Source organism: Populus nigra, chromosome 8 (genome assembly GCF_951802175.1).
Source record: "Populus nigra chromosome 8, ddPopNigr1.1, whole genome shotgun sequence".
Lineage (NCBI taxonomy): Eukaryota > Viridiplantae > Streptophyta > Magnoliopsida > Malpighiales > Salicaceae > Populus > Populus nigra.
The window spans coordinates 10141727-10163526 of record NC_084859.1 but is presented as its reverse complement, the minus strand read 5'-3'; the positions used below and the strand labels follow the sequence as shown (position 1 = coordinate 10163526).

The 21800-nt window shown below is 30.1% G+C and overlaps 2 protein-coding genes across 2 annotated transcripts; both read left to right on the top strand.

Moving 5' to 3' along the window:
• The first annotated feature begins 5213 nt into the window (after positions 1-5213).
• Positions 5214-6295, top strand: LOC133702386 (protein LURP-one-related 11-like). Its single transcript, XM_062126722.1, has 3 exons — positions 5214-5530; positions 5614-5844; positions 5954-6295. The coding sequence occupies exons 1-3, from the start codon at positions 5297-5299 to the stop codon at positions 6086-6088; spliced, it is 600 nt and encodes a 199-aa protein (XP_061982706.1). The 5' UTR covers positions 5214-5296; the 3' UTR covers positions 6089-6295.
• A 9066-nt stretch (positions 6296-15361) lies between these two features.
• Positions 15362-17771, top strand: LOC133702385 (uncharacterized). The gene is made up of 5 exons (XM_062126721.1): positions 15362-15969; positions 16197-16349; positions 16461-16602; positions 16968-17209; positions 17403-17771. The coding sequence occupies exons 1-5, from the start codon at positions 15523-15525 to the stop codon at positions 17607-17609; spliced, it is 1191 nt and encodes a 396-aa protein (XP_061982705.1). The 5' UTR covers positions 15362-15522; the 3' UTR covers positions 17610-17771.
• Positions 17772-21800: the final 4029 nt, after the last annotated feature.

Here is a 21800-nt window from a genome sequence, read left to right as displayed (position 1 = left end):
CCTTTTTCCCTGATTGTTTTATTTCTGTTTTTTTTTTAAAAAAACTTAATTATATTTATATTAATACCTCTTTTTTTTATTTTGTTTAGTAAACTCAATCGAGTCAATGCCCAAAATCCTTTTTTTTTTGTTTTTTTTAAAACTTTTACATTGCTTTACCTATATAGTAAGCTTTAAGCCAAGTTGATGTTTAAAATGTAAAAAAAAAAAAAAATAGAATAAAATTGTATTTAAATATGAGGTCCATAAGTTGCCGCCTTCAATTACAAAGCAACCATAGACGCACGCAGAGAGAGACATATAAACCGCATTTTTCAAATCAACTTACATAATGAAAGCCTTAAACTTTTTCACCATTATTTAATTAATTCAGTTTTATATCATATGATGTCGCTGTTGTTCATGCAAATGGGTGGATGCTTTTTTCTTTACTCGTTGTCGACGGTTAGTCTCCATCAATACCTTAATAAATCTATGCTTTTTCATGCAATCAACGTATAAGCCTTTTAATCTCAAATTAAGACATTAATTTGGCTTAATTAGCGAAGTTAATGTTAGAAGATGTTTCCTTTTAATCTCAAAAACATTAATAATTTGGCTTAATTAGCAAAGTTAATGTTATAACTTGTTTTTAAAAACATGGTTACTAAGTATATTTATTGTAAATTTAAAACTAGTATCTACTTTATTTTAGAGTTAAAATTTTGGTTTGAAATTATTTTTTAATAAAAGTAATTTAAAATGAAACAATAACGTTATTAAAATAAATTATGAATAAATAAAAAATTACTCTTAAAAAATCTTTAATTGACATGTTTTATAAAATAAAAAATTCTTCATCTCACATAAAAAATCTTTAATCATTTGTCTGTGTTCTTCTGTGCTTTTGATTTTCATATCTAATTAAATTACTAATTGTTTAGTTTAATTAAATTAAACTTGTGATAACATTAATTATAAAATCTGAAATATAAACTTGAGACTTGTTATCGTTTTTTCTTGCTAATTGTTTTATTACTTTCTTTGTTAAAAAAATTAAATTATCTATTTTAATTTTATGTTTTGCATGTTTACAATCCAAATTTAATTTTATATATTTACTTGTTATTTTAAAAATATTAACCATAACTTCTACTCAAGAGATGGTTAATATAACCACTATTGTTTTGCAAGTACTACTTCGATAATGAGAATTTCACCATCACCTTCTATGGTGTATAGTGAGAAATCTAAAAAAGTTTAATTGATTGAATTTTAAGAATTGACAATAGAAGTTGTTATTTTATTTGACCACCTGAGCTTGGCAAAGTTCTTATATGAAGAAGCAATAAAGTTGTCAAATGATGAATTTCATCATGCTATTGTGGTCGTTATGGATACATAAAATTATAACGATTTTGTGTGTAAGAACTATATCTTGAATTGACAACACATTGTAGGACATGTATAGTTTAATCAAGAATGTGAAGGTATTATAAGAAGCTTTGGATTACAAGTGTAAGGTTGAAGATGCTGATATGAAAAATTTCATAATTAATAAATTTTTGAACTTCAAGATGGCCGATTCAAAGATTGTGATAAGCTAAGTTTAAGAGCTTCAACTCATCTTGCATGATATTGAATTTAAAGGAATGATTTTGAGTGAATCCTTTCAAGTGTTGCAATTATTGAAACATTGCCACTATTTTAAAAAGATTCCAAAAACTACCTCAAGCATAAGAATAAAAAGATGAGAATTGAAGATCTCGTTTTGAGGTTGAGAATAGAAAAGTATAATAAGTTATTCAAAAGAAGAACTAACTCTTCTAGGTATGACCTCCAAAAACAAACATTGTTAAACAAGTGATGAAGATCCATAATGAAAACCAAAAGAAAAATCTTGATGTGAAGTGGAAGGCAATTGTAAGAAATTTAATAACAAATACTTCATTGTAATAAGACTGGACATCAAGCCATGAATTGTAAAAATAGGACTAACAAGAAAACTTTTTAAAAGAAAAGGCTATTCATGCCAGTTTCATTAAGATTGTAACCTTATAAATGATGTGTCATAAGTGAATTTATTGTTGTAGGATAACCTTCTTAAAATGAATATAATTAAAATTATAACCAAGGATGAGATGAGTAATAATAATGCCTCTTCATCTACTTGCTTTGAGTCTTGTGATATATGGTATGACAAATTATGACATGAATTATAATTCTATATAAATGTTAATTAATCTTAAATGATTACCAAGTATGGTTTTTTTAAAATCATAAGTGTGAGGTTTTTGTAAAGTTAAAATTCATAAAAATATTTTTTTAAAACAATTGAAAAAAGTAGTAGACTTTTAGATTTAATTCACTCAAATATTGATGATTTAAAATTTATGCCAACTAAATATAATATAAAAATATTACATTACTTTTTTAAATAATTGTATAAGGTATTGTTATATTTATGTGTTTAGAAGCAAAGATGAAACTTTTTGAATATTTAAACATTACAAGAATTAAGTTGAAAACAAATTTAATAAGAAAATAAGAAAATAAAGGTAATAAAAAGTTATAGAGGTAGAGAGTGTGATACACCTTTTAATGAATTTTGTTTTTCCTAAAATAATATTATCCATCAAACTACTAACTTTTTAGTCACATTTAGAAAATGACATTGTTGAACGAAAAAACCAAACACTAAAATAAATGATGAATACCATGTTGATAAGTTTGAGAGCACCTTAAAACTTGTGGGGGAGGCGAATTTGACTATCAATTATATTGTTAACAAACTAACCTATAAAAAGTTAGAGTAGATACATATAAATTGTGGAATGTATAAGACCTTCCTACAAGTACCACAAGTGTGGAGGTGTCTTATAAAAGTGATAGTACCCAATCCTAAAAAGGTGAGCAATGATTATATGATCATTGTATATCTCTATGTGAATGACATGCTATTTTTAGACAATAATGATTGCACGATCAAGTTTAGAAGAAAACATTAAATAATAAGTTTAACATGAAAAATTTGGATGTTGTCGATGTCATAATAAGAATAAAAATTACCAGGATATTTGATGTTCCAATCTCATTATTCTGAGAAAATTATTGATAATTTTTTTAAAGATGATAATAGCATTGTCAAAATACTAATGGACATAAGTGTATATTTATGAAAAAAAAAATAAAGGTCAAGTAATGCTCCAATTAAAATACTTTTGAATAATTATGAGCTTGATGTAAGTTATAAACTACACAAGATCAGATGTCTCATACTTAGTTAGCAAACTGAATAGATTTATCAGTAATCCAAGTATGAATCATTGAAAAACATTAAATAAGGCACTCAAATATTTGAGTTATACATTGAACTATGAGTTAAACTATATTGGTTACCTGGTGATACTATAAGAATATAATGATATAAATTGGATACCTAACACTAAAGATTTGAATTGTACTGGTGGATACATTTTCACACTTAAATAGAGCAACTGTGTATTGAAAATCCTCTAAGCAAACATGGATCACAAGATTTGTGATGGAATCGAAGTTTAATACTCTTGATAAAGCTAAAGAAAAAGCCAAATGAATTTAGAGTTTTTTAGAGGATATTCCATATTATTCTAAGCCAGTGTTAGTCAACAATTGAAATAGCATTTATAATAGTAAGTATAAACATATGCATCTTAGATATAAATATTATTAAATACTTACTCTTAAATGTGATTATTTTTATTGACTATGTAAAGTTAGAAAAAAATATTGTGAATCCGATCACTAAAGGTTTAACAAAAAGCACTTGTGTATAGTTCATCAAAGAAAATGAGCTTAAAGCCTTTAAAAATAAAAAGGTGTTTTGATATAACCATACATATTTAACTAGAAATTCCAAGATTTAGGTGTAAAATAAAAGTTAAGTCATGTGATATTTTTAGTAACATTTAGAAATAATTATTTCTATTTTTATGATGAAAAAGGTGCTAGTTGTAATGTGATTAGGGTCAACTTCACTTTTAATGATTTTTATATCTTGGTCTACTAATTGTGAAGTATAACAAAATACCTGTAATGAAAGATGATCAATATAAGTAGAAATATGATTATTTTTTTGAGAATTATAAAAGACTGAATTCCTAAAGTACTAATAAAACTGAGAGTTGTTTAGGTTAAAATGAACATAAATATGAGAACCAAACTATAAACAGATAACTATAAGAATATTATTGTCTTGATTTAATAAAAGTTCGAATAGTTCAAGACATTACATGCACTAATGACATAATTTTGAGAGGATTCAGTGTTTGTAGGCTTTTTGCCATAAATCATTATACCTATAATCTAACTGTGAACTATTTGCAGCTTCTCATTAATCAATAAATTAATCCTAGTGTTTATTTCATGAATTTGATCATGCTTTCTCTTCTGATTTTGTAGCTGCCACCTCTGATTCACGTACAGTCATGAGCGTTATCCGATAAGAACAATAATAAAAGGATACATCAGAATGTATACATGCTGGAGTGGATGTCTCTGTTATCCATTGCAATTTTCAAAGAATTAAATGCTTAAGCAAAATGAGGAATGAGTTCTTATGCCCGAGGGCGTGATCTGCACTACATTATTTAGCTGGCCCTGACGAAAACTCCACTTTGGAACAGTAAAAGCCCCGTATGACATAAGGCATGGGGTCACTATAAAGTGATAAGGTTCCATTTAGAACACATAATAACAAAAAGGGCAAGCAAAAGTGTGATTTAAAATTGCTATTATTTGGCTTTATGATATCCTTGTTTAATGCATGCCTACGAAGAACAGGTCAAGAAACAACATAAACAAAACTCATGGCCAAGTTTTCTCCAGGACAAGTTTGATTATAGCAAACGGTTTCATATTTATTAATCATCAAAAGTACTGTTTCAGACATAATATATAATGTCTAGTTTTTAGTTTACATACACATTTATCTTTACGTTCCTTTCTCGATAATGATTTGTTGGCCATGAAATCAACAATTTTGCTGAGAAAACAGCTTAATATTAGCTTGAAGACTGCGAACAAAACTTGTTTATACTTAGAATATGTAGAATTAAAAAGTGAAAAAGAATTACTTTTTTTATGTACTGAAGGTCAACGAGCCTTCTAATTAAGTAAACACACACATCAAATTAACTATAAAGATACCGATTGGTGGGCAAATAAAAATTACAAAAGTAAGCCCGCCCAGTTCCAAGTTGTTCTATAATATTACATATACTTGTATTTAAAGTGCTCTGTAGCTGCTGGAGTGACAAAGTTAAACTTGACAGGTGAGATGGGAAAGGTTCATCCCCAAGCACTTGTTTCTTCAGACCCTTGTTACCTCTCTTCCAAACAAGAATCATTCACAGTGTGGATGAAGTCTCTAGTACTGAGTGGCAAAGGCTGTACTGTGTTTGATTCAGATGGCCATGTTGTGTATCGGGTCGATAACTATGACAGCAAGAGTAGCAATGAAGTTCATCTCATGGATTTCGAAGGCAAAGTCCTGTACACCATACTGAGAAAGGTAACATACACAGCAACATCTTTTTATGAAAGTTGCACTAAATTCCCCTTTTAACAAGTTGTGCTTTGCTTTTCTCTAAGTAGAAACTCAAGTTGTTGGGGTTCTGGGAGGGCTACAGATGCGACGGTTCAGAAATTGACAAGACCAAGCCTGGCTTTCAAGTGAGAAAAACTTTGAGGCTGTTAAGAGGAGATGCACCATGTAATATAACTGTTGGGTTGGATAAGAATCAACCATGCCAGTACAAGATAGAAAGCTGGACCAGTAAGTCAACATACACGATAGTCGACAAGTGTGGAGCGCTCATCGCAGAGGTGAACCACTCAATTTGGCTAAGGCCTCTTCCTGATTTCTTTGCTTTAGGAGGGCGCTGTTAATATGAAGGCTAATTAGTATGTTATCTGTGTGTGCAAATTAAAACAGGTACAGAGAAAGCAGTCAGCATGTGGAGTTGTGCTCGGAGAAGATGTTATGACACTGGTGGTGGAGCCCTTTATTGATCATTCTCTGATCATGGGGCTTGTTGTTGTGTATAGCCTCATCAACTCCAAAATGTAAAAGGTCTATAGACAGACAAGGCAATAGGTTGTTCTTTCTTTACATGTATAACTAACTGTTTTATCTGCAATGTCTTTCGCATGTTTTTTCAATTTACAAATTTAGAGAGCGTTGTATTGTACAGCCACCTTCTGTCACTCCAATTTATCTACAATCATGATGATCATATGAATATAATTCTGAATATAAAGAAATTTTTTCTGGAAAGACTACTAGAATTCAACCGTTAAAAGACTTTTAAATTACTATATTGAAAGATTATACCTTACGATCTAGCCTTCCACTCCTGTTAGTGCAATATCTATGCGTTTTACCACAGCAGCCTTCACTCACTAGCTGAGTTGAGAAATCGAAGGAGCTGCAATGTTTAACTTCTGATCTCTTTTTAATTATATCTTGGAGGATAAGCTTCCAAAAGGTCAAAACATAATAATGCAGTCCCTGTATATTTATATTATATAACTTTGTTTTCTTTGCGGTCCACCACTGTAAATTTTTAAGAGCTCCACTAGTTTTCTGCAAAATGACCAAGCTACCCTAGTTTTTTTTTCTAACAGATATTTTAAAAAGAAAAATAGCTGAATTATTGACTACTTAAATAACTTATTTACAAAAAAATCAACCGAATTACCAGGTTAAAAATACAATTTATTTGGTTTTGTTAGATTTGGATTGAAATTGGGCAGTTGACAGATATAAAATTCAAGATTATAATCTTTGACAGCTGCATTTGTAGCTATTAAAATATACCAGTTTATAATAAAATAAATTGACATGGAACTGACTACTCTAAAAAAAAAAAAACCTTCTTTCTAAAAAAAATAAGAAATTTCTTAACTAAAAAAGTTCTAGCATTTAAAGGGCGAAAACACTTGTTTTTCTTTTGTTATTACACACTAAGCCTACGAACACTTGGAATAACATGCAAAGATAATGGAACTTCCAAAGAATAACCTACATACTTCAATAAGAAAGAACCCATTCAACATAAATATCTTAAATTATACTTTCATCATTAGCTTCTTTTATAGGCTTGGAATAAAGGTACACTCCTTAATTTGTTTTTTTTTCCCTACAGGTTTAATGGCATGTTTTTCCCCTAAACTATTAATATTGTGACAAAATAAGGCTTGTTGATATAATACAAGCAAGTTCAGATTTAGATATTGATGTAAAAATTTTTACTATTTAGTTTTACACTATCGATCATACCTTTCAACTTAACTGTTGGATCAAGGTGAAATTTTTACATGAGTTTCTAGACATGTTTTTATACATTGGATTAAGATTTTAATTCAATTGAAGTTCGGGGAGGGATTATTTTAGAGGATCGAAGTTAATGAACAAATCTTGTCAAATTTGTATATCTAGACCTTCATCTACTGTTTGAACTATATCTATATCTTCAGAAATAATTCTGATGAGATTTCAATTGGGTTGGAAAGTAGACATCCATACCTTTTTGGTGATATATGGTATGCATCTTAATTCATTCGAATGAGAGAGAATACCGTGTTTGAAGTTAGAACCAAAATATGTTAGGAATGTGCATTGGAGAAACATTTTTTCATTGTGTATTATGGATTCCAGTCAATACAAAGGTTCATTAATGCTATTGGAAATATGTGTGGAAACTATTGACTTATTTATTCTACAAGGATTTCAATTCAAATAAAAAGATATTTATGGTAGCAATTATTATCCATAGCTTACAAGGATTCCATGTTTATTATGTAATATATATGGTGGCAAGGAGGCTTGAGATTGTTTTGTTGTTCTTTTACTTATTTTACAAGATTTTCTAACACATCAAGAAGACTAAGAGGAGACAGTTTAATGTTGAATATTATTAGCTTTGGAATTTATTCTAAATTGGGTTTGTTTTAGTTCATTAGATATTATTTTAGAGTTTGTTTCAGTATTAGACTTGTGTCAGTTGATTACTAGATAAGGCTCATTGGCTTTCAACCTAAAAGGGATCCATTAGGATTATTTAGAGGGGACTATATATTGCTTTTATGGCGGTAAGTTTTGGCATCTATAATGATTTGAATAAACAAGATGTTTTCTTTGTTTTACGTGTTGCAAACAACCTTTCTTTACAAGAATAAAGATCACACACCGATTTATCGAAAATTAACTAGCTTTGTGGTGTCATCTGTATGCTTCAGTTTCTCTAGGGGGTTATCTCTAGGACCAAGTTCTTTTATCAATATCTTTGGTTCTTATATACAGTGTTACCTTTAGCTCGGAGTTTCAAACATGATATTAGACTTTCTTAGGTTGGTTTTCAATTTCATTGTGGGTTGCGTGGCCACATGATTATGAGATTCACATCACTTGGACTATTAAATTGGTGTATTAGATCTCAAACTATTATTTTCTAGCAAATTAAATCTATAATCCAAATAAAGAACAAAGTTTGACTATTAGTCTTATAATTTAATCTAATAAGAGGACTTAATTTACTGAAAAAAATATTTAAAGTATATAATAGACCAAATTATAACCTAAGCTTTGTCTTACCACTACCCTAATAGTTTAGGTTAAAACATACCATTAAATAAAAAATATATAGGGAAACAATATTGAACTTTTAAAACCAAATGAACTTATTATTTTTGTTTACAATCACAAACTAAATAATTTTTTTTTGAAAACTAGTATTGTTTAAAAGAAAAATTAGTAAACTAACATGGCTTGAAAATGTTTTGGTGAAATAGCACAATTTGTTACATGTCACAATTGAGAAACATGATATTTCAAAGAAATTATTAAAGGGATGACATAAATTACAATAAAGAGTGAGGAGAAAGGAGACAAAAAAAAAAAAATACACTAGAGGCATATTGAAGCTCAAATTATGACACACCTAGCATCATCGGAAAGATCTCGAAAAGAAGAATTCAAAGACACCAAGGAAGATCAATAATGATGACCGAAGTGGGTCACACTCTTTATCTAAAGCCAAGTGGAAAATTACAATGAGGAGAGATGAGAGATAAAAAAAAAGAAAAAGACCTCGAAAGCACACTGAACTTTTGATTATAACACCACTGGTACCATAAAGAAAAAGACCTCGAAAGCACACTGAACTTTTGATTATAACACCACTAGTATCATAAAAAAGATTTCGATGAAATGAATCTAATGACACTAAGAAAGATCATTAACAGTGATAGTGGGCCATACTCTTCATCTAAAGGTAAATAAGCAATTACAATAAAGAGAGAAGAGAGAGAGAAAAGGAAAAAAAAGAAAAAGACTTTAATAGAACACCAAATTTTTTATGATAACACCAGCAATACCATAAAAAAAATATCTAAATAAGATGAACCTAATTAACACCAAGAAAGATCATCAACTTTGACTGGAGTGGGTGTCACATGTCGCCCAAAAGCAAATGAGACACCTGCTGTGTGCAACCTATTTTAATAACTGTTAGTGATATTTTTAGGTGTTGTTGGATTCATTACTAGAAAATTGACAAATAACAATGAAATTACCAGCGGGAAATATTCCATCGATAATGCCCGATAAAAATAGCAACAGAACATACCCGTTGGACATTACTAACTAAAATAGCTATCAAATATACGTTGTCAGTAATTGTTGATACAATTTTTGATGAAATAAAAATAATTAAAAAATCAATAAGTATTCCATTAATAACTCCATCAGCAATATGACATCATTATTTGTTGATGGAATTATCGATGTAAATATTTCATCGCTAGTTTTCATAAAACTTTTTATTGGTAATTTTAAAATTCAATGAGAATGAATCAATGAGTATGATGATAAATGCAATGATAATGAATCAAGATTATTTAGATGAAGGTTCAAGTGTAGATGAAAAACCAAATATAGATATAACTAGGTTTATTAAACTTTTGCAAGATTTTGATGAACCATTATGAGATGAGTGCACAAATCACAGTAAACTGTTGGCCATTGCACGAGTGTTAACTATTAAGTGAAATTATGAGTTAAGTAAGGCCAGTTATGACAACATCATTAAATGAGCGAAAAACATTTTATTTGAAGGGAATATGTTGAAAGATAACTTTTATGTTGCAAAATGCATAATGAAACCCTTTGGCTTAAAAAAATGATATGTGCCTAAGATTTTGCATGTTGTACTATAATGAAGATACAAATTTTACCAAGTACAAAACTTATAGATATGCTCGATATAAACCCAATACCAGTAGAGGAAGGAAACTTATCACATATAAAAAATTAAGATACTTCCCAATCACTCTTAGACTATAAAGGTTATTTATGTCTCTAAAGACTATTAAGCACATGACATGATATGACATTATTCACATGATATGAAAGATGGAGTCATGATGTAACTTTTTGATAGTAAAGCTTGGAAGTAGTTTACTAGGGTAAGAGATAATATGATTCTCTTACAATGGTTACCTCCTACAACACCACAATTTAATGGAGTTTCTGAAAGAAAAAATCATATGTTAGTATATATGATACGGTCCATTATAAGCTATGCAAACCTTCCATCTTCTTTTTGGGGCCATGCTCTTTAAACTGCATCTTACCTTTTAAATAAAGTTTCATCAAAACTATTGATAAGATCCCATATGAGATATAGAATGGTAAGATACCAAACTTATCATACTTAAAGACTTGAGGATTCGATGCTTATATAAAGCATATAATATCTAAAGAGCTAGGAGCTAAGTCAAATAATTTAAGTTTGTTGGATATCTAAAAAAATCACTTTAATATAATTTTCACCATTATGTTGAGTAAAAGGTGTTTGTCTCAAAATATGTTACTTTTTTAGAGAAATAATTTGTTCTTGAAAGTTACAATGAGAGGAAAATATAACTTACTGAAGTTTAAGAACCACAAACTGACATCCAAATAAAACTATAGCTTAAGACTATAATATTTGATGTTCAACCTGAAACTTAAAAAGCACAAGAATTAAGTAGATCTAGTAGGACACATCATGCACCATTAAGATATCAACTTCTCGTGGAAGTTGATGATGATGAGTTGCTTATTCTTCATGAGCCCACTAACTACAATGAAGTAATATCTAATTTTAGTCATAAAAAAATAGCTTGAAGCCATGAAATCTTAAATGAATATCAAAATTGCATTCTTGAATGAGAATCTTCACGAAGATGTATATGACACAACCTAAAGGTCTTGAATCTAATAAATTTAGCAATAAAATATACAAGTTACAAAAATCTATTTACGGATTTAAGCAAGTTTCAAGGAGTTGGAATATCCATTTTGATGAGATAATCCAATAGTTTAATTTTATTAAAAATATGGATGAACCTTGTATTATAAAAAAGTTAATGGGAGTGGAGTTTTTTTCTTAATATTTTATGTATTTGATATATTATTGATAGGAAACAATATTTCTTTATTCCAATCAATAAAAATCTAATTGTCTAAGAATTTTTCTATGAAAACAATAGGAGAAACCTTTATATTGGGAATAAAGATTTAAAAAGATAGATCTAGAAGGTTGTTTGGATTATCTCACTCCATGTATATAGACAACTTGCTAAAATGATTTAACATGTAAAATTTGAGAATTTTATAAATTTATTTGACCCGAGATTTCCTTCTGATATGAATCTGATCTGTTATGACATGTTTTAATCCTAACCTTGGTTACTATAACAAACAATCTCCAAATAAGCTCAAATTAAGACTCCTAAAACCAATATATAAAATTTAAGAATTTTCTGAATTGGGTTGGTCTAAATTCTCCCTTGTTTATGTATTATTTTTCTTTTCTTTTACTCTTTGTACTACTAATATATTCTGAGATAACAACAAAATAAAATAAAACCTTTTGTGAAGGATCCTTAAACGCAAGCTACTAAGCTCTAGACATGAAATAACCAAAAACCAAATTAAAGAGAGCTAAACCTAAGAAACTTGAAACTAACAATAAAAAATAATACAGGATATAACCTAATTTTTAGAGTTTAGCTCTGATACCAACTGATGTAAACCTCTTGTTCACGTGGTCCAACAACCTTCAACGAAGTAGATAACAATTCGGGAAGCCAAAAATCAGGTTTGATAGAATCTTGACCTAGAGATAACCCTATACCTAAGACCCAAAGTATTGGAAAAAGACTTGGACAAATAGATAACCTTGTATCTAAGAACTTTAAGTATGTGAATGAAATCACATAGCCAATTAATCTTCAATAAATCAGTGTACGATCTTTGTCCCTACATAGAAAGGTTGTTTTGCCACAAACAAACAAAATAAAAAAATCACGCTTATTCTCCAACTTGATGTTGAAATTTACAGATAAAAAAATAATATAGTCTCCTTTAACTAACTCTAATTGACCTCTTTTGGGTTGCAAGCTAATGAGTATAAACTAGTAATCAACTTATATAAGTTTAATAATGAAATAAACCTCTAAACAATGTCTAATGGGTCAGAACAAACCCAAATTAAAAAAATATTCAACATTAAATAAATAAATAAATAAATTAGGATAATAAAAATAATTTTTATGCCAAAACTCCTCAATGTAGTCCAAATCTTTAATTTTCGCATATTCTTGGTAGATTTTTAATATTGACTTCAAATACATCGTTCTCTCTTGTTTGTATGAATTACTAAGGATACCATATATGGTTGGGTGGCTTGAGATATTTAGTTTCTAGACCAACTTGAATCGTAGCAAACTTCCATTTGTAGCTCTATATATGTCTCAAATAGTACATAAAGGTCTAGTTTGTCAAATTTAGTAGGATTTGTCTAGTAAATTAGACCATTTGGAATAACATGTTCCCGAATTTCATTTGACCTGAAAGTTTATCAAAATATAGTTTCATTTGTCTGGTATCTCCTTGTAAAATTTTAGCTCGTTTCGATGTACGGTTTGAGAGAGATGTCTGATTTCGCAAAACTTGTCAGCAGACATCTTAAGACCAAATTTGAACCTGACTTAGTCGTATCAATTATCCTAAAATAATATATGTGATTTTATTTAAGGAGAAAATTGATATTTTGTCATTTATAGGGTTTTGAGGTTTCCCTACATATAAAATGTCATGTCTTTTATTTTCTAAGGTGAGTAGAGTACAATACAAAAATATTTAAAACACAAAAAGGAGCTAGCACTTTAAGGCATAATATTTTCTTTTTTCTAAAATGATTGAAGAGATTTTTTTACTGGTGGTTCATATGACTTACCGTTAGAGGCTAGATATTTGGATGACTTGTGGTTTGCAATAACTCACCCTTGAAGCAAATATTCAAAGCCAAAATAAACATATGATTTTTAGGTAATCTTTGCATAAATCTTAAACAACTCCAGATATGTCTAACATGATTCTTGGTACTCCTAAAAACTTTTAAATTTACCGTTTCTATTGTATGTATGTGTTCAGAAAACCCAATAGCATAGAGTGTAACTATTGACATCTTATTAGTTACTCTAATGGGCTCACTTTAAAAAAAAGACAAGCACATGAGAGAGAGAAGATTATATTCAGGATCCATAAAAAATATTTAATTGATAATAAATTAAATTATTTAATTTATTTAATCTTATTTTATTTAGAATTATGATTTCTATTTTGGGAAACTTATTAGAGAACCTAATGGGTCACATACATAAGAACCATTGATCAGAAATTAAAATGAGATAATTAATCAAGTGTGACTTGATTGTAAATAAATTTTAGAAATTAAAGCCTAAAATGTAATTAATATAAGGAATTACAATTTTAGACTTAAAAAAAAATCAAATATGGACTTGAATAAATAAATTTCTAAAATTATTATAAAATAATATAAGTGATATTATTTAAGGGGCAAATTAATATTTTACCATTTATAGGGTTTTTAGATTTTCCTATAAATAGAATGTCATGCCTTTTATTTACTAAGGTAAGTATAGTACAATATAAAAATATTAAAAATACAAAAGAAAATAGCTAATACTCTAAGGTATATCAATCATTCTTTTCTAAAATGATTTAAGAGTTTTCTCACTGGTAGTTCGTGTGGATTATCATTAGAAGCTGTATATTTGAACAGTTTATGGTTTGTGATAGCCTAGCCTTGAAACAAATATTTAAAGTTGAAAAGAATATATAATCTTGAAGTAATCTTTGCATAAATCCTAAATAACTATAGATCTGTTTAATAGAATTCTTAAGACTCCTAAGAAATTTTAAATTTACTGTTTCCGCTGCATGTATGTATTTTGAGAAACCCAACAACACTAAATATAACTAGTGACATCCTATTAGTTTTTCCACCAAGCTCACTTTAAAGAAAAAAAAGGAGAGAAAATTATATCCATGACCTATAAAAAGTGACAAGTATATCTCCTCTTATAACTTCTCTCTCATCTTTGTACTTATCTTTTTTTTTTTAAGTGGGCTCGATGATGTAACTAATATGATGCCACCAGTTTCTCTCCGAGCTTTATAAAATTACTTCGACAAGAGAGTGCATTAAGAATTCTAGGAAAGAAAGCTTAAGAAGTTGAGAATTTCTTTTATGTTATTTAATGGTTTATGGATGTTTATATAGCTATAAACCACACTAACTTACATGAAAATAATAGTAAAATGGGGAAATATTGTGATATCTAATTTAATAATAATTATTTAGGGTTACACCTCCTAATGGTGAGAGATCATTGCTAAATAGGAATGTTGTTGTTATGTAGGCCATCTACAGGATACAAGCATCCATAATATTGTTCTATGAGTATGGTTAAGACAAGGGAACATGAGAGTATTTAATGCTATAAACCAACTTAAAGAGGTATAATATATACTTTGGCTGTAGACCTTAGATACCTCTATTCATTGTATCATTCATTTCATTGCGTATAAACTTATATAAAATAGTTATTTAGTTGATTGTTATACTTTAGAATAAAATGTTTTTTTTGTTAAATTTCAATCACTCACAATCTCTCTAATTGATGAATTTATAAAACATATATAAATGTTTTTATGAAAAAAATATGTTTTTGGACCTGTGGTAAAATTTACTTTATAAAATATTTTTCATTTCAAAATATATTAAAATAATATTTTTTTTTATATTAACACTAATAAATAATCTAAAAAGTTAATTTAAAGTTAATTTTTATTTGAAAATATTTAACAGCATAATTAGACGGGCATTGAACAGCATGGTAGTTTGGGGTGAATGATTCGAAATTGATCTGATCATTTTTCCTTCTAAAACATGAAAAGAAAAGGGTTTGCAAGTGAGCAAATCGTCAGTTTTCCTCCTTGTATTTTATTTATTTACTCCGTATTTTATTTATTTATTATTATTATGTGCTAATAATTACAAGATTAGCTTTGTAGATTGGAAATCTATCACCGGAACTCCCTCTCACGTTAACAACTTTTTTTTCTCTGACACCCCAAAAAACACATAAATGTGGTGGAGATCGGCCTCTTTCATCCTGGACAAACAACAAAGCGACACCGTTCCCCGTCAACGCAATCCCCCCGACACTCTCACTCTCCCATCCCCACCACCTCTCTCTATGGCCGATGGTCTCCAAAACCCCAACCCCCAAAACAACATCTCCGCTTATTACCAGACACGCGCCGCCCACCACGCCGTGGTCACCAGCGACTGGCTCGCCCAGGCCCAGGCTGCTATCGGCCATGACCTAGACGACGCCCCGGAGACTAATGTTGCAACTGTCGCCGGAAAGCCGTTTAGTGTGATTGATGAGTTCAATAGCTGGAGGAAGCAGCCTGAGTTGGCGGAGGCTGTGGCGGCGATCAGGGCGCTTGCCGCCGTTATCAGGAATTGTCAGGCTACTACTATGATGGAGCTTGAAATTGAGCTTAAAAAGGCCTCTGATTCGCTTAAAGTGAGTGTAATTTTGTTGCTTCTTAAGAGTTTTGTTTGATTTCATTTGGGGCTAATTGTGATTTAATGATAAAGTTTTGATTTTGAATAACAATTATGTGCATTAGGGTTCTTCATTTTTGTAATAAACAATGATTTTTTAATTAGAGTATTATTATTAAATTCATGAAGAGGATTTTTTTTTTTTATTGTTTGGTCTTGATGATTTAACCTATCTGTTGTGTCCAGTCATGGGACACAACCTCGATATCTTTGACTGCAGGTTGTGATCTGTTCATGCGATATGTGACTAGAACTTCTGCTTTAGAATATGAGGACTTTAATTCAGCTAAATCTCGGTTGATCGAGCGTGCGGAGAAGTTTGGGGAGATATCTTACAAGGTATTTTAGCAAATCACTGCTAGATGTTGCAATGATATTTCTATTAGGTTGTTTCTATATGCCATTTATGCCAATATTGATAGTAGAAGGAATTGTTGTTTAATATTGCAGGCACGTAGGATCATTGCCATGCTTAGCCAAGATTTTATCTTTGATGGTTGCACGATTTTGGTGCATGGTTTCTCCAGAGTTGTGTTCGAAGTTCTGAAAACAGCAGCTCAAAGTAAAAAACTCTTTAGAGTTTTCTGCACAGGTTTTGTTTCTCAACACTTTGTATCTGCTTAGAGTGTCCCTATCTTACTTAAAATTACCCTGAACATTTACTCTCTAAAATGGGCTCAAGTTTATAACTTCCATATTGCATTTTTTCTTATAACTATTTGCTTGGTCAAAAGCATGTGTAGAATAGAGGGAAAAAATCGTATTGCCCATTCCCTAAGCATGGTGCTGGGCTCAAGAAAGGAAAATGGCGCTGCTCATTTTACATACAAGTACCTACTTTGTTTTTAATGAATAGCTCCTCTTTCCTTGGCCTTTTATTTTGAGACCAACCTTTATTTTTATATGGTTCTATACTGGGTTACATGTTCACTAACTTTTCATACTTGTAAATTGCAGAGGGAAGGCCTGATAGGACAGGCTTACGGTTGTCCAATGAGCTGGCCAAGCTTGATGTTCCTGTGAAACTCCTTATAGACTCTGCTGTCGCATATACTATGGATGAGATAGACATGGTATTTGTCGGAGCAGATGGAGTGGTTGAAAGTGGAGGTATAATCAACATGATGGGAACATTCCAGATTGCAATGGTTGCACACAGCATGAATAAGCCTGTTTATGTGGCTGCTGAAAGCTATAAGGTATGCCAATCTGTACCTTTAGGGTTATATAGATAGATAATCACCCAACTTATCTCATTGGTAATAAACCAGCTGCAGCCAGTGCATAGTTTGAAACTGTATTTTATCATCAACAGAAATTTAATTAGGAATTTGCCTACGGGTTTGTTTTTTTAACTTAATGATAGTTACATATTGATACTCTCCTTTTCAGTTTGCTCGTCTCTATCCATTGGACCAGAAAGACATGGTTCCTGCTTTACGCCCGATTGATTTTGGGGTGCCCATTCCATCAAAGGTTGAGGTTGAAACATCTGCTCGGGACTATACTCCTCCGCAGTATCTTACTTTACTCTTCACTGATCTTGGTGTACTGACTCCATCTGTAGTCAGTGATGAACTCATTCAGCTATACTTGTAGTCTGTGTTTGAATGTAATTTTGTTTCAATTTTTTTAACGCAGCTACTGATCGCATGGCTAGTTTTTGACATGGTGCATGTTGGATGCCCTTGTATTCTATATACATATAATTTTTTGACAATTTTGAATTCAATCAAATAATATTCAAGTCAAGTCTGGACAGGCAAAGTAGTACCTTTTAAAGTTGGATTTTTGGTGAAATTTTCTAGATGAGGTGAATTTGGTGATCAAGAGCAAATGCGACCAAGCCCTTCTGATGGAAAAGTCGCAACCACAAAAATTTTCTTGAGCTAAGTTTTTTATTTTGAAGAGTATCATGTTATCTCTTTGTGGAAATTATTCTAAAGATATATTTTTACAGGATGGAAATAAAGTTTAACTCTTGGTAAAAGTGATGGAATTTTTTTTTAGTTTATTCTTAGAGATCCATCTTCATGCCCTTATGCTTTGTGCTCTTTCTTTATTATAAGCTTGTGTGAACATATCATCAAAGTAAATAACTAACCTACCTCGTTAACAAACAAAATTTCTATCCATTCATTTTAATAAAAGTAAAATTACAGGGAGTAGTAAAAACTTAAAAGGTTTGACTGACAAAATTCCTTAATGGTTAATAAATTTATAAATTAATGGAGATTTTTGTTGTATTTTTTTAAAACCTGAACGGAATTCTGGTCAAATGTTTATAGTTTCAGAAGGTCTATAATTTGTTGATACTTCAAGAGTTGTTGCAAGAGATGATTCTTATTTTATCCTTAATCTCAATAATAAAGAAGGTGACAATTGATGTGCAGAATCACCATGGTTACTTTCTTCCCTTAATTTGGCCTTTGCCTATCACTATACCAATCCAAAATAAAGAAAGACGACAGCTTTACTTTTCTTTCTTTTTTCCCCTTAATCTCTTGCAAGAAGAAAATTAATATAGGTTTATCCAGTACAGAAAGGAAAAGGAAAGAAGGACAGAGCTAGAACATGGAAATTAATATCCATTTCTCGTTATGAAGATGAGACCTTTAATCATGGAGGAGTTGGTTTAAAATCTTTGATCTTTCTTTGAGAGGAACTTCTCTCTCATTTCTGCAACATCAATATCACCGAAGTGACTCTCTGGAATCCAGTTGCCTGTCTTTGGATCTCTCATCCAAAACTCCTTGCTATCACCAGTTTCTAAATCTTCTGATGACTTCACATCTCTTGCTTTCCTCATCACAGATATTGCTGCTTTTTGCTTGCTTAGATTTTCTGTTGCAATCCCATATGAACGCTTGCTGCAAAAACATAAGGATGATATTAATCATGTTCATGTCATTATTATCGACAGAAAAGATTGGAGGCTTCAGAGGCCGTTTCTGGCGACCAAACAAATAAAGCAAAAGAAAAAAACTGTGCTTAAACCTGAGAAGCATAACGTTTTTTATTTGAAGCTTTCCCATATTGTTTAGATAGATAGAAAGAAGGGAAGAAAGAAATATTGTATAGGGTTTAATCTAAGTTTTGAAATTGCGGGGTTTCTCTTATAGATGTGTTTGAGATTCTGATAGATATCAAAGAATCCTTTCAAGATTTAGAGACTCGTTTCTCGTATTTTAGTTTTTTTCTTATCTTTAATATTTATTTATTTTTTTAAAATTCAATTAATGCAAATTAATTTGGCAAGTAATAAATCCCATGAAAACACAATATTAAAAAAAAATATAATAATAATTTTATTTCCATACTTTGCAGTATTAAATACTATCCAATTATGACAAGAAATCTAATAATCATAGGAAAAATTTCCAATTATATTATTCAACGGGTACACATGTTAGAAAATCCTGTATAATTTTTTTTTTTTTTTTTTTTGGGGGGGGGGGGGGGAGCTACATTGTATATATAAATATAGTAAACTTTTTGTGTATATATAAGATATTATTAGGCCTAATTCAAGGGATGTAGCAGGTGATTAAGGGCTGCTAATATTTCTTGCCGATGGGCTCTGATCGACGTATAACATACTTGTTACGGTCTTCTAGCATCTTTATTCTCCTTTAATTCCCTTGATCATTTGATATAGAGCAAGATTTTATAGAAATCATTCCCAATGATTTTATCTCTGAGCATCATTTTTTTTTATTATTATTAATATGGGTGTCCGAGTCAGCTTGTGCGTGTTAAAAAATAATATAATTTATAAATTAGGACCTCATCTAACAATTTAAACTTTTAGGTTGAATTGATTTTTTGACTTGGTATCAAAGCTTTGATGACCAAACGGTCTCGATTTGAATTTCACCATCTTCATATATTTGATAAAAAAAAATTAAACACAAGATAATATGAATCTGTGTAAGTTTCAAGCTACATTATTCATATAAACATAGTAAACCTTTTGTGGATATATAGGATATTATTAGGCCTAATTCAAGGGATCTAGCAGGTGATTAAGGGCTGCTAATTAATATTTCTTGCCAATGGGCTATGATCTACGTAACATACTTGTAACAGTGATCTCCTAGCATCCTTATTCTCCTTTAATTCCCTTGATCATTTGATATAGAGCAAGATTTTATAGAAATCATTCCCAATGATTTTATCTCCTAGCATCATTTTTTTTATTATTATTAATATGGGTGTCCGGGTTAGCTTGTGTATATTAAAAAATAATATAATTTATATTTTGGGACCTCATCTAATAGCTTAAACTCTTGGGTTGAATTGGTTCTTTGACTTGATATCAGAACCTTGATGACTAAACGGTCTCGAGTTTGAATCTTATCATCTCTATGTATTTGATAAAAAAAATTAAACAAAAAATAATATGGGTCTATGTAAGTTTCAAGCTACATTGTTCATATAAACATAATAAACCTTTTGTGGATATATAGAATATTATTAGGCCTAATTCAAGGGATGTAGCAGGTGATTAAGGGCTGCTAATTAATATTTCTTGCCGATGGGCTCTGATCTACGTAACATACTTGTAACAGTGATCTCCTAGCGTCCTTATTCTCCTTTAATTCCCTTGATCATTTGATATAGAGCAAGATTTTATAGAAATCATTCCCAATGATTTTATCTCCGAGCATCATTTTTTTTTATTAATATGAGTGTTCGGGTTAGCTTGTGTGTGTTAGAGAATAATATAATTCATATTTTTAGACCTCACCTAACAGCTTAAGCTTTTGGGTTGAATTGGTTCTTTGACTTGGTATCAGAGCTTTGATGACTAAACGGTCTCAAATTAAGCACAAGGTAATGTGAGTCTATGCAAGTTTCAAGTCCAAAGGATTTTCACTTAAGGGGATGTGTTAGAGAATAATATAAATCATATTTTAGGACCTCACCTAACAACTTAAGCTTTTGGGCTCTGAAGTTAACGATCATGTAAACTTTCAGTGACTCTGAGATTTGTGGAATTCGAACTGATGATCTATAGGAAGCAAATCTAATATCTAACTAGTTGAATAACACCCCTCAAAATATCTCAGAGCATCATTATATCTATAACTTGATGCTCATCAATATACACAGGTCATTAACAATTGGGTTGGACAAAAAAAAAAGAACGACATTTTCGTTAATGAAAGTATTTCTTGTAAATGCATACAAATTAATTATTTCCTTCTCTTGATTTCTGCTAACAAAATTCTTTCATATTTTTGTTACTTCTTTTCTTATTATATAAAAATGGTTCATTTTCCAACTTTTATTTTCTATATAGTAGTATAACACTTATGGATGCTTGTAGAATCTGAATAAAATGTCACATCCACAAAGATAGATGGATACTATGCTTGTCAAATATATATTATTACAGAAAACGAAAAAACTAATTTATTCCAATTCTTATGGATATCTTGATTATCATATTTCTCGTCAAGTGTATGATTTTTAGTTGATAATAAAATAAAATGGTTATTGAGATTTATTAGAGAATTATATATATTATATCTTAAAGTTTCATCTAATAATTTAAATTATTAATTTAAATTAGTTATTTAATATAATATTAGAATTTTATTAATTAAATAATTTTGAGTTTAAAATTCACAATTTCCATTCAAAATCATGATTCTATAACCTATGCTGATGATATTTTTGTTCCAAAGTTGGAGGTAAGAGAGGGTAATTTTAAAAAAATTAGTCCTTGGCGGTCAATTGTTCTTGTGCAAATCGCAAAAGTCCGCTGATTCTCAATGTTGAAAG

Excerpts from the sequence above, each read along its gene's own strand:
- LOC133702386 (XM_062126722.1), top strand. The coding sequence starts at position 5,297 with ATGGGAAAGGTTCATCCCCAAGCACTTGTTTCTTCAGACCCTTGTTAC. Across the intron at positions 5,531-5,613 it reads TGTACACCATACTGAGAAAG|AAACTCAAGTTGTTGGGGTT; the intron begins GTAACATACACA and ends TTCTCTAAGTAG. Across the intron at positions 5,845-5,953 it reads GTGGAGCGCTCATCGCAGAG|GTACAGAGAAAGCAGTCAGC; the intron begins GTGAACCACTCA and ends AAATTAAAACAG.
- LOC133702385 (XM_062126721.1), top strand. The coding sequence starts at position 15,523 with ATGTGGTGGAGATCGGCCTCTTTCATCCTGGACAAACAACAAAGCGAC. Across the intron at positions 15,970-16,196 it reads AGGCCTCTGATTCGCTTAAA|TCATGGGACACAACCTCGAT; the intron begins GTGAGTGTAATT and ends TGTTGTGTCCAG. Across the intron at positions 16,603-16,967 it reads CTTTAGAGTTTTCTGCACAG|AGGGAAGGCCTGATAGGACA; the intron begins GTTTTGTTTCTC and ends TGTAAATTGCAG.